We start from the raw sequence: 13,954 nt of genomic DNA on the forward strand, positions 1-13,954 counted from the left end.
AATTAGTCAAGAAGTGTTTGAGATGCCAGATGTATGCACCAGTGCCTCGACAACACTCCACCGAACTGTCTCCCTTATCCATCCCAGTATCCTTCACTATGTGGGGAATGGACAACTTGGGGTCATTCCCACTAGCGACATGACAGAGGAAGTTCGTAGTGGTAACAGTCGAATACTTCACAAAATGGGCAGAGGCAGAAGCATTAGCCACAATAACGGAGAAGAACATCTAGGACTTTTTCCAAAGAGCATTGGTCTATTGGTTTGGAATACACAGAGTGGTAGTAACTGACAATGGGACTCAATTCGTAAACCCTACTTTCGGAGCATTCTGTGAAGCCCTCAACATTGAGCACAGAAAGACATCTGTCGATTACCCCCACCTAATGGGCTAATAGAGGTGACAAATCAGACACTGCTACAGGGAATAAAAAGAGGCTAGACGATGCCAAGGGGCTATGTGTAGATGAACTGCACAACATCCTTTGGGCATACCTAACAACAGAAAGGTAAGCAATGGGAGAGACTCCTTTCACTCTAACTTGCGCACAGAAGTTGTACTCCCGGTGGAGATTGGAGTCATGACCCACAGGGTCCAATATTATGTTGAAGGCTTAAATAATAAAGGCCTTCGAAAAAACTTAGACCTACTGTATGAGGTACAGGAAGGCTCGCAGGAAAGAATCGCAGCTTACCAGTAGAAAGAAGCAAAGGCATTACAACTCCAAAGTGCAAAGGAGTGAGTTCAAGGTCGGAGACCTCGTATTGCAAAGAGCAAAAATATCAGACCCGAGGAACCAAGGAAAACTGGCACCCAACTGGGTAGGACCCTATAGAGTCTCTAGGGTGATACGACCTAACTCTTATCACCTGGAGACTATGGGGGGAGAGAGGGTTCCCCGATCATGGAATTCAAAAAATTTGAGGAAATTCTATCAGTTGTTGTAGCATTTTTAGTTTCAGCATTTTTTTCATTCAGTACTTTATCATTTTTCGGGAGTAGGACTTCCAATTTTAGAGTTTGTAGTTCTTCTTCCCCGAATCTTTCAGAGGATTTTATAAAAATCTGATTCACAGCAAACTAGTCTCATATGACAATACACTATTCAAAGAACCAAAAATCCAAAGGCATCAACGGAAGGGTCTTCCCTCGATTGGGGGATCAGGCTAAGGCCGAGAAGACTTGACCGAAAGACCTACCCTCGGTTGGGGGCTCAGGCTAAGGCTGAGCAAACCTGACCGAAGGGTCATCCCGTGGTTAGGGGCTCTAACCAACATCAAGCAAACCTGACCAAAGGACCTACCCCCAGCTGAAAGCTCGGAGCCGAAGCAAGCCAACTTGATTGAAGGCACAACCTCAAACAATTAACCCAACGGTGAGCACCCCCATTTATAAGGCCCAAATACTAACCAAGTATTGGCCTTTGGGCTTCAGTCAAAAGCTTCTCTAAGAAGAAAATACTAACCAAGTATTGGCCTTCGGGCTTCGACTGTCAGATACCAAGTCAAGGGGCGGTCAACTTGTGAAATACACTAAGTGTTTGCCTTCGGCTTTTGGGTGAAGACAAGATCAACATGTGAAATACACTAAGTGTTTACCTTCGGAATTTGAGTGAAGACTTGATCATAAAAAAAAAAACACTAAAGGAGCGAGAGAAGTTGAAACACAAAGGATCCTTTATTTAAAATAGAAGCCCTAAACGGGAAAGTACAAGAAGAAGGCCGATGGCCTTAGTTACATAACAAAAGAGGCCCAAAGGGTGAAAAAAACATTATGATGGCTACAAAAAGGAGGGACCCTCACAAAACTTCAGCTGACAGGTTGGTCTCTTCGTCAGCATAGACAGGGACATCTCGGTTGGAGCTACCATGGTCAGGGGTAGGATGGACTTCATGAGTCTAATGAACCCATCCCCGTCGCTGCCTTCCTCGTCAACTACTACATCAGTAATAACTAGAGCCAGCTCACCTCCCTCATTTTCGAAGATAAGACCATTTCCTTCGAAAGAGATTTCTGGGTGGTGCTTGAGTATCCAATCTCGAACCACGGTGGCCCCCATGATGTATCCCAGGGCAGCTACACAGGTCACCTCCTACCTGTACCTCTCAACCCCTTGGGCCTCGACGTCCTAAAGCTTTTTCGTAACTTGCACTTTCAGCTCCGACAACTTACGTTCGTACTCTCGACGAGCCCAATCGAGCTCAATCTCCAGGTGCTCCACCTTCTTAAGGACGGTGCGCTCATTATTGATGGTCAACCACTCACGTTCAGACTACTCGAGGTCTCTAGCCAAAGCCTTGGCACGGATGGTAAGTTGGGCGACGTGATTGTTGGCCTATGAAATATGCCCACACTTAGTCATTTTTTAAAGAAACAAAAAAGAAAAGAAAAGGATAAAGTAAGAAGGACGAAGGATTACCCCTGCCATAAAGATGCAGGTACTAGGTACCATAGCCGAGGCCCCTGGTCCTGGATGTCAGTGGCGTCCTTCAAAAGCCTGCCTTTCTACACTAGCTCCCGTGTTGCTCGCCCAATGGCATAGGAGTCATCCTCCTTAACAAACCACCTCAGAATGAATCCGACCATGATTCGACAATGGGTCACTCTGGGGCATCGGTAGTTGGCCTTAGTGGGAACCACGGTTGGAGTCGACACACTGAGACTCGGAGTGGCAAGGGCCTGGATAGCATCGGAGGTAGGGTCATCAACCTTAGCCTTATTCTTCTTCGCAGGAGGTTCGGAGGTCAGAGCCCTCCTCTTGTCTTCTTCTTCTCTTACTACCTCTGGAGCTGCTCCTCCTTCTCCTTGGCTTGCCTTTTGGCTGTCGCCACCTTGATCTCAGCCCTAGTGAGTTGTACTACAATGGAAGCAATATAAGTCAGTACGAAAGACGAACAACCGAAGAAATAACAAATTCGGGTAGGCCTAGGACTCACCCGGGCTAAGCCTAAATCTGAATAGGACAATGTCCATTTGGAGGCTATCGAACTCGATAGGGGGACATCGTACTTTATTCTTAGCCATCTCTAATGACTTTGCATCTGTCCCGAAGAGGGAAGGCACGAAGTTCACTGTCTTCAAGTCTGGGAGGTCCTAGAAGGTACCAAAGGGAAACCCCTCCGATGACCTCACAAAGTACTTAAACTTCCAACAGTGGATCGACAAAGGATACCCCTTCAGTAGCTTGATGTCCTTCCGAGGGCTGAAGTAGTACTAGCCCAAGTCCCCCTTGCTAGCATGGAGGAAGAGACATTTGACAAAGAGAGGAAGGGAGAGGGGCCTCCGAACCCGAGAGAAGAAGGCGATGAAACTAAGGATCTGTCACCACCCATTCATAGTCAGCTGAGTGGGGCAAATCCCATAGTGCTGAAACACTAGAGTGAAGAAGGGGTGAAAGGGGGGAGCCGAAGGCCAGCTTTGAAGGCCTCTTTGTAGAAACATAGTTCCCTGAGGTTCCCATAACTAGCCCTATCTATAGGCTTTGGGACCCGAAGGACAAACGTATTAGGGATCCCACAGGAGGCCCTCAACTCCCGAAGTTCGGCCTTGGTCATGGTAGATGCGATGTCCCTGGCCTCTACCTCCATTGCATCATTATTCTGGGCTCTGGATTCAAAAACCCTCTCCCTAAAGTCCTCATTGGTCGAACCACCTTTAGAATCTCAAGGGGTGGCAATGGAAGAAGAATCCCATGAGGAGGGAGAGTCAGGGGACGAATCCAAAGACATCCCTTGAATGCCCCCAAGACTGCGACCCGTACGGTTAGACATCATCCGTTCGGAGGATTAAATACCACTACCTAAGGAATGCATGACACTTACTTATGAAACCGAAGGAAACAAGTTGGAAAACTGAAGGATGATAAGAAGAGGGACAGCCGAAGGCAATAGCTCTATGAAACTAGAGAGAAAAGTGCCAAAAAATGGAGGGGAAGGCCCCCTTTTATAAACAAAGGGGCGGCAGTCCGACTACCCTAGAGCATTAATGACAATGACACATCATTAGGTGGGATTCCTGAGGCCCACTCTAGTCAAACACACGAGTGAAGTTAAAGGAAAGGTATAACCTTCTGCTTTATCTCTCTTGGTTGGGGGCTCAGGCCAAGGCCGAGTAGACCTGACCTAAGGGTCCACCTTTGGTTGGGGGCTCAGGCCAAGGCCGAGCGGACCTGACCGAAAGGACCTCCCTAAATTGGGGGCTCAAGTCAAGGCCAAGCAGACCTGACTGAAGGGTCCACCCTCAGTTGGGGACTCAGGCCAAGGCCGAGCAAAACTAACCAAAGGGTCCTCCCTCGATTTGGGGGTTCAAACCAACGTTGAGCAGACCTGAACGAAGGGTCCTTCCTCGGTTAGGGGCTCAGGCTAGGGTCAAGCACCCTAGGCTGAAGGATCCAAGACAAAGGCGAATGAAGAAGGCCGAAGGACCAAAAAAAAAAAAAAAAGATGAAGACCAGAATAAAAGCGTTGTTACTCCCTTTAGAAGGACTTTTTAGAGGCAGTAAGGGGGCTTCTGATACGTTTAAATTAACCGCCCAGTAAAATATGGACACGTGGCACGTAATTATAGGGGATATCCAGAACGCCACATCTAACCACGAACTTTGGATACCAGGATAATAATGAGACTGGAGTCCTCTTCGGGTAGCAGAGTCGTAATAGGGCTCTATCTACCTAAAGGGGGATAATACCCGAAAAAAGAATATTCCCCACGAAGGAAGAAAAACATAAAGGATGGAGTCCTCCCCATCCGCCCCAAGTTCATCAAGAGCAGAAGGACGTTTCCTAGTAGGACTCTACGGGACTCAACTCTATGAGAAGGAGCCCAAAAGGAAGTTGAAGGTAAGTTCACTGACTCACCATTACTCTCTGAATTTTGTTGTGCGGGTCTCTAACTTGGGCGTCGAATGACTAATTCTGGAGCCACCTCCAGGCCTCTGCCTTTTATGATTTTGCAGCGCCGACGTTCAACCTTGTCCAGATTCTTAGCAGCAACACAGCCCACAACACAATCCCCAGATTATAAGGCATCAATTCTCAACAATCTCCACCTTGACTTGGATTCTGTAAAGCTCCCATGAAGATAGTTTGTAAATGTCTTCATCCCCATATCTAGAAAGGTATGGAATTGCAATTCGGCATTAAATTGGTGCAACCCTCACTCTCAGTTGTAACATTAATCATGTCCAACGAAAGCTTGAACTTCGTCATAGTGATCGGTTTGGTGAAGATATCTACAAAATTGTAATTGGTATGAATATTTTCAAGTGAATGCTTTCTTTTAACATAATTGAAATACATACAACATTTTCCATAGAAAAGCTACGGAGGGAGATCCAAAGGAAGAGGTGGTTTGGAGTGGACATGAGGGCACTGTTGGATAGAGATCCCAATTAGTTGGCATTGTGCTTGTACAGATTTCAATAGGAGTATAGTTTTAAAAATCAGATCTTAAGTGAAGATCGCCTGATTGGATTCCTCTGATGCCGATCCAATACTTATCCGATCCAATTCATATCTGTCCACTGATAAGTTAAAAGGGCAAAATGGTTAGAAATCTAAATTTTTTAAAGAAAAGGGTAAATCTGTCGGATCTAATCCGATACCGATTTGATCCATGTCGGTATCAGTTGAGACCGATCCGAGTTTTAAAACCTTGAATCCATGTGGATACGCGCAAAAAATAGAAAGTTTCTTCTTTAGCCAGAAGCAGAAGCAGAAGCAGAAGCAGAAGCGAAGCAAAGCAGTGTCCATGAAAAAAAAGGGTTTGCTTGGAAAAAAGTTTCTTCTATTCTGATTCCTCTGTCACTCATTTTTCAAATTGTTTAACAGCAAACCAAGACAAAAGCTTCAGACAGAAAAAAGGGCAAAAACAATAGGGTTTGCTTGGAAAAGTTGGAAGGCACCGCAGAATGTCCAGATGAATGGCAGGCAGAGAAGAAGATAAGGGAACAAAATTCTTTGCTTCCAAATGTAGGCATTGCCTTGCCTCCGTATCTGAACGAAGAACAAACATTTTTTTATTTTATTTTATTTTATTTTGTTTTCCCCCATGCAACACTTACTTGTTGAGCTCCCAGTGCTCTTCTATGATTCTGTAGCCAGGTTCGTTTACGTTCTCCATAATCCTCAAAACCCTAATCTTCTTTACCTTCTTATATCTCAACAGAAATATATTTGAACACTACTAGTGAATTTCAGTCGTTGGAAAATGCAGGGAGTTGCGTCCCTATGTCCTTGAACATTTCTTCATCTTCAACGATTTGCAGTGAAGTCAAAGTTGGAAATAAGGGAACAAAAGATTCTGAAGATGGAAACTCGTAAAAGGTTTCGTGGTCATCTATGGAACTTCCTCGCCTTCTTCCCCATTTTTGTGCTTTTGATAACTCTTGGAATTATAAAAGGTTCTTCCTTTTTCTCCATTTCATTTTCTGTACCCTATTTACACCTATCGTTTGTTGTTGTTGTTGTTGTTCTCTGATTTGACCAATCCAATAAAATACGCAGCGGCTCTTGTTGGCCCGTTTGTGTTCCTTTTGGTATCGTTTGGAAATTCTGCAGTTATTATTGGGTTATGGCCTCTACATGCGATTTGGACTTACTACTGTATAGGAAAGTAAGTGTTTTTGGAATTTCTGTGATTCTTTTCGTAGTCCTTGTTTGGTTCCACTTAATTCCTTGAAAATTGAATTTCTTGTTTTTCCCTATAAATTTGGGTGGGGGAACGAATGTTGAAAATGTTTTTTTTGGTCAGCTTATTTCCTAGATTTTGGTTTCATAAAATTTACTCCAAATTGGGAGGACAATTTTCCCCAAACTTTGGCTTTGTTCTAAAATGCAAGATTATGGGACACATTTCCTGGCATATTTATATTTTACAAACAGTGAAAAAATTGTCAACAAGTAATTTTTGTTTCTTTCCAAATTCTTTTTTTTTTTTTTTTTTTTTCAGTTTCTTTCTTTCGTTTAGTAGTTTGTGGAAAAGAAGATGATATCTGACAATTCCTCTTTTTTTTTTTCATTGTTTGATTCTGAGCAGAACGAGGAAATTCGGTATATTTATGAAATTCTTATTGCTTCTAATATTTATCATCCCATTAAGTTTATGGCTACTCATCGGTATACTAGGAAGCATGCTTACAGGTTTCGGGTATGGGTTCTTTTGGCCTTTGATGGCAACATTTGAGGCTATAGCTGAAGGTGTGGAAAACAAGTTCGTAAGTTGTTTCAAGGTAATTTCATGTTTTTATATTATGACATTCTCTAGTGATTAAACCAAATCAAAATAAAAATCAATGTTGGATAGACAATATTCAAAAGATTTCTTGGTCTGTTAGACCTGATTGATATCCATGGTCTACACAGATAGTATTTCCTATTAGAAGGTGACATGGAAATTCTTAATATTGGATATATAGAAAATATTGCGAAATTTCCACATGTCAAATTTCAATCATTTGCCTTTCCCATGTATTTTTTAGCTGTCCGTGTATTCTCATCTCACGTAAACTACCCAGTCATGGATTTTTCATATTTCTATCTTGTGATTGTTTTGTTAATTCTGTTTGGACTGAAACTTGACATGTGAACTGAGGATGTTCAGTTCTACCTGTGTTCTAAATTTTAATCGTGTTTGACCTGCCATGTGGCAATAAATATGTGGTTACTTGAGACCAATCCATTTTGAGCAACGCAAAGAACCTCTTTTTCTTATTAATTTCTCTTCCTTTTTTTGGTTCCTTTTCTGGCTCACTTCTTTCTATATTGGAAGATGGAAACATTTAAAGTTTTCAATCTTACATCTGCAGGATGGTACTTGGGACACCATTTTGGGGGGATGCACCATAGTACGTGATTTCACTGATGTTTCCTTTCATTCATACTTCTCAGTGATGGATAGCTTGCTGGAGTCCAGAAGTGAGACGCCAATAGAGATCAAGTACTGTCCATAAACAATTACATCTTATTTCTTTCTTCTTTGTTTAAAGGTTTAATATGTGTCAAGGTACATGAAGAACTTGCATGAGCTAATTATCTTTTCCTGGCTCATTTTATTTGAATGAGCTGTAAAAAAACTGGATTATTTTGCAGTAAATATAGTTAGATGGTCTTTTGTAATTTAAAAGAACTTCGTGTTCTGTCTTTTATAATTTCTCTTGGCAAATGTTAGGAAGTTAGAATATATTGTAGGATTTAAAATGGATGTCTTAAAGCTTGTTCTGCTGCTTAAGTATTTACAATAGTCTACAACACAATATTCAAGGGAAGAAAATGCTCTTGTTCGATTAAAACTTTTTTACATTGCATTTGATATTTTTTGGTTCATTTAATTATTTAAAAACTCATTTTACAAAGAATATATGTGGGCATGTAGTATAAGGTCCGTTTCGGATATTTCATGAATGTAACTAATTGATACGTGTAGCCTCTAAACCTGATTCATCATCCTGGTGACAAATCTGACCTCTTTTGTTATTGTAGGGTCACTCTACTACCAACATGCATATTGGCTGGAATTTTAGGGGTACTAATTGATGTGCCTATTATTAGCATTATTGTGATTTATAAAGCTCCAATGATGTTATTAAGAGGATGGCAGAGATTGGTCCAAGATCTCATTGGAAGTGAGGGTCCCTTCTTGGAAACAGTTTGTGTTCCCTTTGCTGGTCTTTCAATTCTGTTATGGCCAGCTGCAGTTTGCTTATCTACTTTAGCTGGAATTATTTCCAGCTTCTTTCTTGGCTGTTATGCTGCTGCTGTTGCATATCAGGTAGACTTATTAATCTTTCAATGCTCCTCTCTCTCTTTTGGCAAGTGATGAACATCTTTCTCATGATTGTGTCCCATATTGCTATTCAGTTTTTATTTTCTGTCTTTTATATTTCAATAGAAAGATTGTATCTTATCCATTGTGTTTATAACATTTACTATGTGTTTTGGATGTCAGGAAAGTTCCACAAAGCAAGGAGTACTCTATGCTTTTGCTATGGTGTCCATGTTTGATGAGTACACGAATGATCTCCTCTGCCTGCGTGAAGGGTCCTGCTTTCCAAGGTATGTAAATGGTGAACTTTTTAGTCATAAATTGTATTAATATTTCTGCTCTTTCTAACTATTACATCCATTGGCATATAAATTGGGTGTCATTTAAGTAATTCGGTGATAAAGGTTATAGCCTCTGTTCATGTGGGCAGCCAGACCTGAGTATCACAAGACAGTTGGTTCTAGCCAGTTGCCGTTTCCCATAAAGACACCAGAAAAGCCTGCGGCTGCTCAAACTAAGAAACATCCAGTACAGGGACCCTACAAGAAATTGATGGCATTGAAGCCTGTGGTGGTAAGCATAACATAAACAATGTGTATGCTATATATTCAACTTGTAGGTATTTTATTTTAATTGCTTCTTTCTATAATGACAGTTTCTTTTCTAGTATTTTACTTTTTTATTCATTAAAAGGAATTGTCAAACTCTTTAAATTTCTATTATATTGACATATGTTCTAGCCATAAATTAGCCTTTCTTTGTCAATACTTACTTTGTAGTCTACTATTCCTAATGGATGGGATGTTGTTGCCAATATATATGTTATATATTCATCTTGTAGGTATTTTTTTTATTCTTTTCCCCTGATCTGATTTTTCCGAAAATTCTTATTTCTTTTCTGGCTTTTACTTCTTATTCATATGACTTACTCTATACTATTCCTAATGGGTGGGATTTTGTTTCCCATGTGTGCGTCAGATATGGGATAACTTCTTCCAAGCATGCGAGCACACTGGAAAAGAGCTTATAAGAGATGGAGCAATTGGGATGCAGGACCTAGAGGCATGGAAACATTCAAAAAACCAGATTGTTAACAATGGAATTCCTGCATATGTATTTCTGCTGTGCTTTCTTCGCTCTATTAAGAGTGGCTTCGAGGGCTTTCTCATGCGTATGCAGAGCTGCTTACTACTGTTTTTCTTTTTCTTCTAATTTTTTTTTTTTCCCCTCTATTTCATGGTTAAATGCATAGAGTGGAGATTGTAATTACCATACATCATGGGTCAATGCATCAGTATGCATCAGTATGCACCAGTTAGATGTATAATAATATCTACATTTATAAGATCCTAACCAATGTTCGGGATCATTTATTTGCATGCTGTTGCTAGGACTCTAGATGCCACAATATACTTTGTTTACATAAACATCAGTAGGTTATCAAATCTCTCCATTTGATATTCTTGTTTTTTTTTCAGGTGATAATGTTGAATTGACAAGTGCGAATAGGCCTGAGGGAAGAGTTTTTGACTGGATGTTTGAGCCAATGTCTTCCATGAAAGAGCAGATAAAGAGTTTGATGTTACTAGAATCTGAAGAATTGTATCTTCATAAATTGACTCTCTACTGTAGTGATATGAAGCGGATAGAAGCTTGGAAGAATGGTGGAGTTCCTCCAAATGATGAGAGCAGAAGTGCTCAATTGCAAGCTATAAGTAGACGGTACTCTCTCTCTCTCTCTCTCTCTCTCTCTCATTTTCAGGTTGTTAGGGAAATGAGAGATTTCTGTTTTAGATTGCATGGCTTTTGTCTTGCTATCTCGAGGCTGCCAACCTTTCGACGACGATACCATGATGTGGTTAAAGCATTAGTACAAGCAGCAAAACAAAGGTCGGAGTCAACTGATTTGGCAGGGAGTAGTGAGGATATAGAAGTAGCTCTTTAGTATCCCTTTTCATTTGGCTCGAAGTTCCCTCAAAGCTCCATGATGAGGTGGGGAAGGCTTCAAATGCAAGAATACAGCATAGAAACAGCTTTACAGCGTCTTATTTGTTCCCCCCTCCACTATTTGTAGAAAAAATAATCTCCTCTTAACTGTTTCTACTAAATTCCATCATAGTGATTTGAAGCTATGGGTAAAAGATTTCATTTCTTCCAAGTCATCAATAAGTACATTCATGAGAATTTTAGTTTGTGTTTCTAGTGGCAAATTGAATTGGTGAAATGGAATAGACACAATTCAGCTGGTTAGATCACCTTTTTTTGGAGCAGAAATGGAATAGAAGAAATTCCAGTAGACCATAAATGAGACAGTTGAAGCTCCAATTTTTCTCTTTTAATTCATCTCCTTGGGGTAAAAGCATTAAAACCAATGAATTATAACACGTATCAAAAGAAAACTAATTTAACTGAAACAAAAACTATGTTAATACATCGTTGCTATCTATGTTGTTGACGCAACCCAAGGGATTAGCGCAGTTGGTGAGCAACGAACTTGGTACGAGCCATAAACCCGGACGTCCTGAGTTCGACTCCCACTAGGTACACCTTGGGTCACTCACACGGGGGTGTTTAGTGCTCTTCACTGCCTTCAGTGAAGGTTAAATGGTTCTCATTCAACCCCGGTATGACCTGGTCCATACAGTTGTGGGGTTAGTATGGGTCTGTGGGATTACTCAGGCCAAAGGCCTAGATATTCATCGTTAGAAAAAAAAAATCTATGTTGTTAATGCAATCAGCCATTAAAAGGGGTAAAAGATAACTAGAGATACCTTCCAAAGTGACCAACCGGGAAGTCATTGTCATTTCTACCTCTGCAGCTAACGAACGTGGGAATGAGTTCGCTTGAGCTTATGAGAAAGAATCACGCTAGCCTAAGGTCCTTAACCGGCAGGAGTATAAGGAGAGATGTAAAGTAGCTAATCGTCCCGCTTTTCCAGGTTTTGCAATATTAGGGAAGCAAGCTCCTTCATTGAAAGATTGGTTTGACAAACCTGAGCCCACAGGTGTCCTACTAGGCTGGTCCACGTCTGGGGTAAGAGGCTTTAGCTCTATATACTAGCTCTATGTGTTAGTTTGAATTTTCCCTTTCTCTCAATCTAATCTTTCATATTTATACAAATCCACTCAATTCCAATGGGTTTACTATATATTGAATGAATAAAAATCTAAAATTGATAAGAATGTAAAGAGACAATTATAAAGCATTAATCTTCTATTATTCCTATGTCTACATCCTATGTAGCTTCAACGAAAGTCTGTTTGATTGTGAAGAACCATATTCATTTGTAGAACTTTTCTACATAGTCATCCTCTTTCTGAAGGAAATTATGACACGTAAGAAGTTTAATCATACTCCTATGATATTGAGACATTCAAGAATGTTCCACAAAACTTGGGAGTAAGAAATATTAGTTTAGCTAGTACAATAGAACTATTCTATATTCCCCAGAACCATATCATAATTTGATACAATTCTATTAAGAAAAATTCAATCAAATATTCAATAGGATTATGAAACCTTATGTTGTTTATTAGGTGTCCCAAAGAAATAGCATCTTCCTAAATTGAATTCCATCTCATTTGACAATCGCTTTCGCATGTAAGCTATATAGTCCTTATACCTTAAGAAATCGTAGAATAGTTTTTCACCCATTCCATTATTCAAAAAATTCATTGTGAAGGTAGCGGCCGGAAATCTTTGGGGGATTTGGGCCCTCTCTCCTCTCTCTATCTCTCTCTTGGTGTGTTTGCCTCTGTAGGCCCCGCACCACCGCATCCCCGCTCAGAGATACATGGGGACCTATGTCACAGGGCTTCGCTCTCTCTCTCTTGAGGAATGGTTTGGAGATATACCCTCCTGGGGTGGGGGTTGATGATGGTCCAATATGAGGGATTAGGATCATGCAAAGGGGGTTTGGAGTTGCCACCTAGGACCCGGGGTGGGTCCAATTCCTAAGAAGAGGGCCCAGAAGTTGGTCTGGTCCAGAGAACAGGATAAGTGCCAGGTTGTAAAATTGGGAAGGTGTTAGGCACTCAATCTACCCGATTCGATTGATCCTCCTATTAGATGCTTGAGAACGAACATTTTCCACGATTATTCCTATACCGCATGCGTGGCTAAATTATTTACATATATATACACTAACAAAAAGTAATTACATATGTACACTAACACAAGGTCAATAAAAGGTCTACAGTATGCTAGTTCGGGTGAGTGATTATACCTAAGCTTAACCCTTGTTTCGGGTCAACAGGGGTGGGCCTCAATTGGAATGGATATGGACCTTTTTAGGGGTTCTCCTGGCTCAGGGGAGGGTGGCTTTGGCCTTCAACTTCCTTTCTTTAGAGATGCTGATTGTAACGGTCTTCAGATATTTGGACAGAGGTTTGGCTAGGGAAGAGTGATTCCCAAGCTCGTATTCTGACGGAACTTTGGCAAAGCTTCAACTAGGGAAGGCTTAGGTGGTATTTCGGCAAAGCTTCATCTAAGGAAGACTACTAAAAGGCTAAGGCTTGGGCATCATTTCTGTAGAGCTCCGGCTAGGGAAGGCTACTAAAAGGCTAAGGCTTGGGTGGCACTTCGGTAGAGCTTCGGCTGGGGAAGGCTTACTAAAAGGCTAAGGGTTGGGCAGCACTTTGGCAGAGCTTTGGCTAGGGAGGGCTAAGGAAGGGCTTGGCAAGCCAAGGGTAGGGGCTAGAGGGGGCTAAGCTAGCCAAGGGAAGGGGCTAGAGGGGTGCCAACAACGGCAAGAAGGGGACCAACAAGGGCTAGAAGGGGGCCAACAAGGGCAAAAGGGAGATGGAATTCACTCACCCAGGGGAGGGGATAGGTATACCAATCAAATGTGTTTTTGGAAGGTGAAAAGGGGCCTATTTATAGATTTTCTGATCCTAAGGGGGTGAAAATTTGATTTTTACACCAAAAAAGTCGAGGGGTTGTAGGGGTCCTGGCGGGGCAGTTGGGGCTGCTGACAGGGCCCTAGGGGGTTCCTGGCAAGACCATAGGGGTCATGGGGCCACGCGGGTCTAGCGGGGCAGCAGAGGTGATGGCGGGGGCCGTGGGAATGGATCCCAATCGGAAAGTTGTTTTTGGGAATGAATACGAGAGATTCGATGGTCTAATTTTGTCATACCTTATATCGTTGGAATCATGATTTCAAGCACTATTCATTTGTATGGTCATTTTGGACC

The 13,954-nt window shown here is 41.6% G+C and overlaps 1 protein-coding gene across 6 annotated transcripts; it reads left to right on the forward strand.

Annotated features, from left to right (window-relative positions):
* The first annotated feature begins 5,693 nt into the window (after window positions 1-5,693).
* LOC122068790 (uncharacterized membrane protein At3g27390-like) lies at window positions 5,694-10,945 on the forward strand. Of its 6 annotated transcripts, none has more exons than XM_042632695.1 (11): window positions 5,694-6,102; window positions 6,215-6,401; window positions 6,505-6,613; window positions 7,037-7,229; window positions 7,806-7,936; window positions 8,479-8,767; window positions 8,945-9,051; window positions 9,196-9,334; window positions 9,740-9,932; window positions 10,240-10,483; window positions 10,556-10,945. In XM_042632695.1, the coding sequence occupies exons 2-11, from the start codon at window positions 6,308-6,310 to the stop codon at window positions 10,704-10,706; spliced, it is 1,650 nt and encodes a 549-aa protein (XP_042488629.1). In that variant the 5' UTR covers window positions 5,694-6,102; window positions 6,215-6,307; the 3' UTR covers window positions 10,707-10,945. The 6 variants fall into 6 exon arrangements, with proteins under 6 accessions (XP_042488629.1, XP_042488630.1, XP_042488626.1 ...); XM_042632696.1 differs by having other exon boundaries at window positions 7,037-7,050; window positions 7,141-7,229; window positions 10,240-10,945; XM_042632692.1 differs by having other exon boundaries at window positions 6,199-6,401; window positions 10,240-10,945.
* Window positions 10,946-13,954: the final 3,009 nt, after the last annotated feature.

This window comes from Macadamia integrifolia, unplaced genomic scaffold (assembly GCF_013358625.1).
Source record: "Macadamia integrifolia cultivar HAES 741 unplaced genomic scaffold, SCU_Mint_v3 scaffold459, whole genome shotgun sequence".
NCBI classification, from domain to species: Eukaryota; Viridiplantae; Streptophyta; class Magnoliopsida; order Proteales; family Proteaceae; genus Macadamia; species Macadamia integrifolia.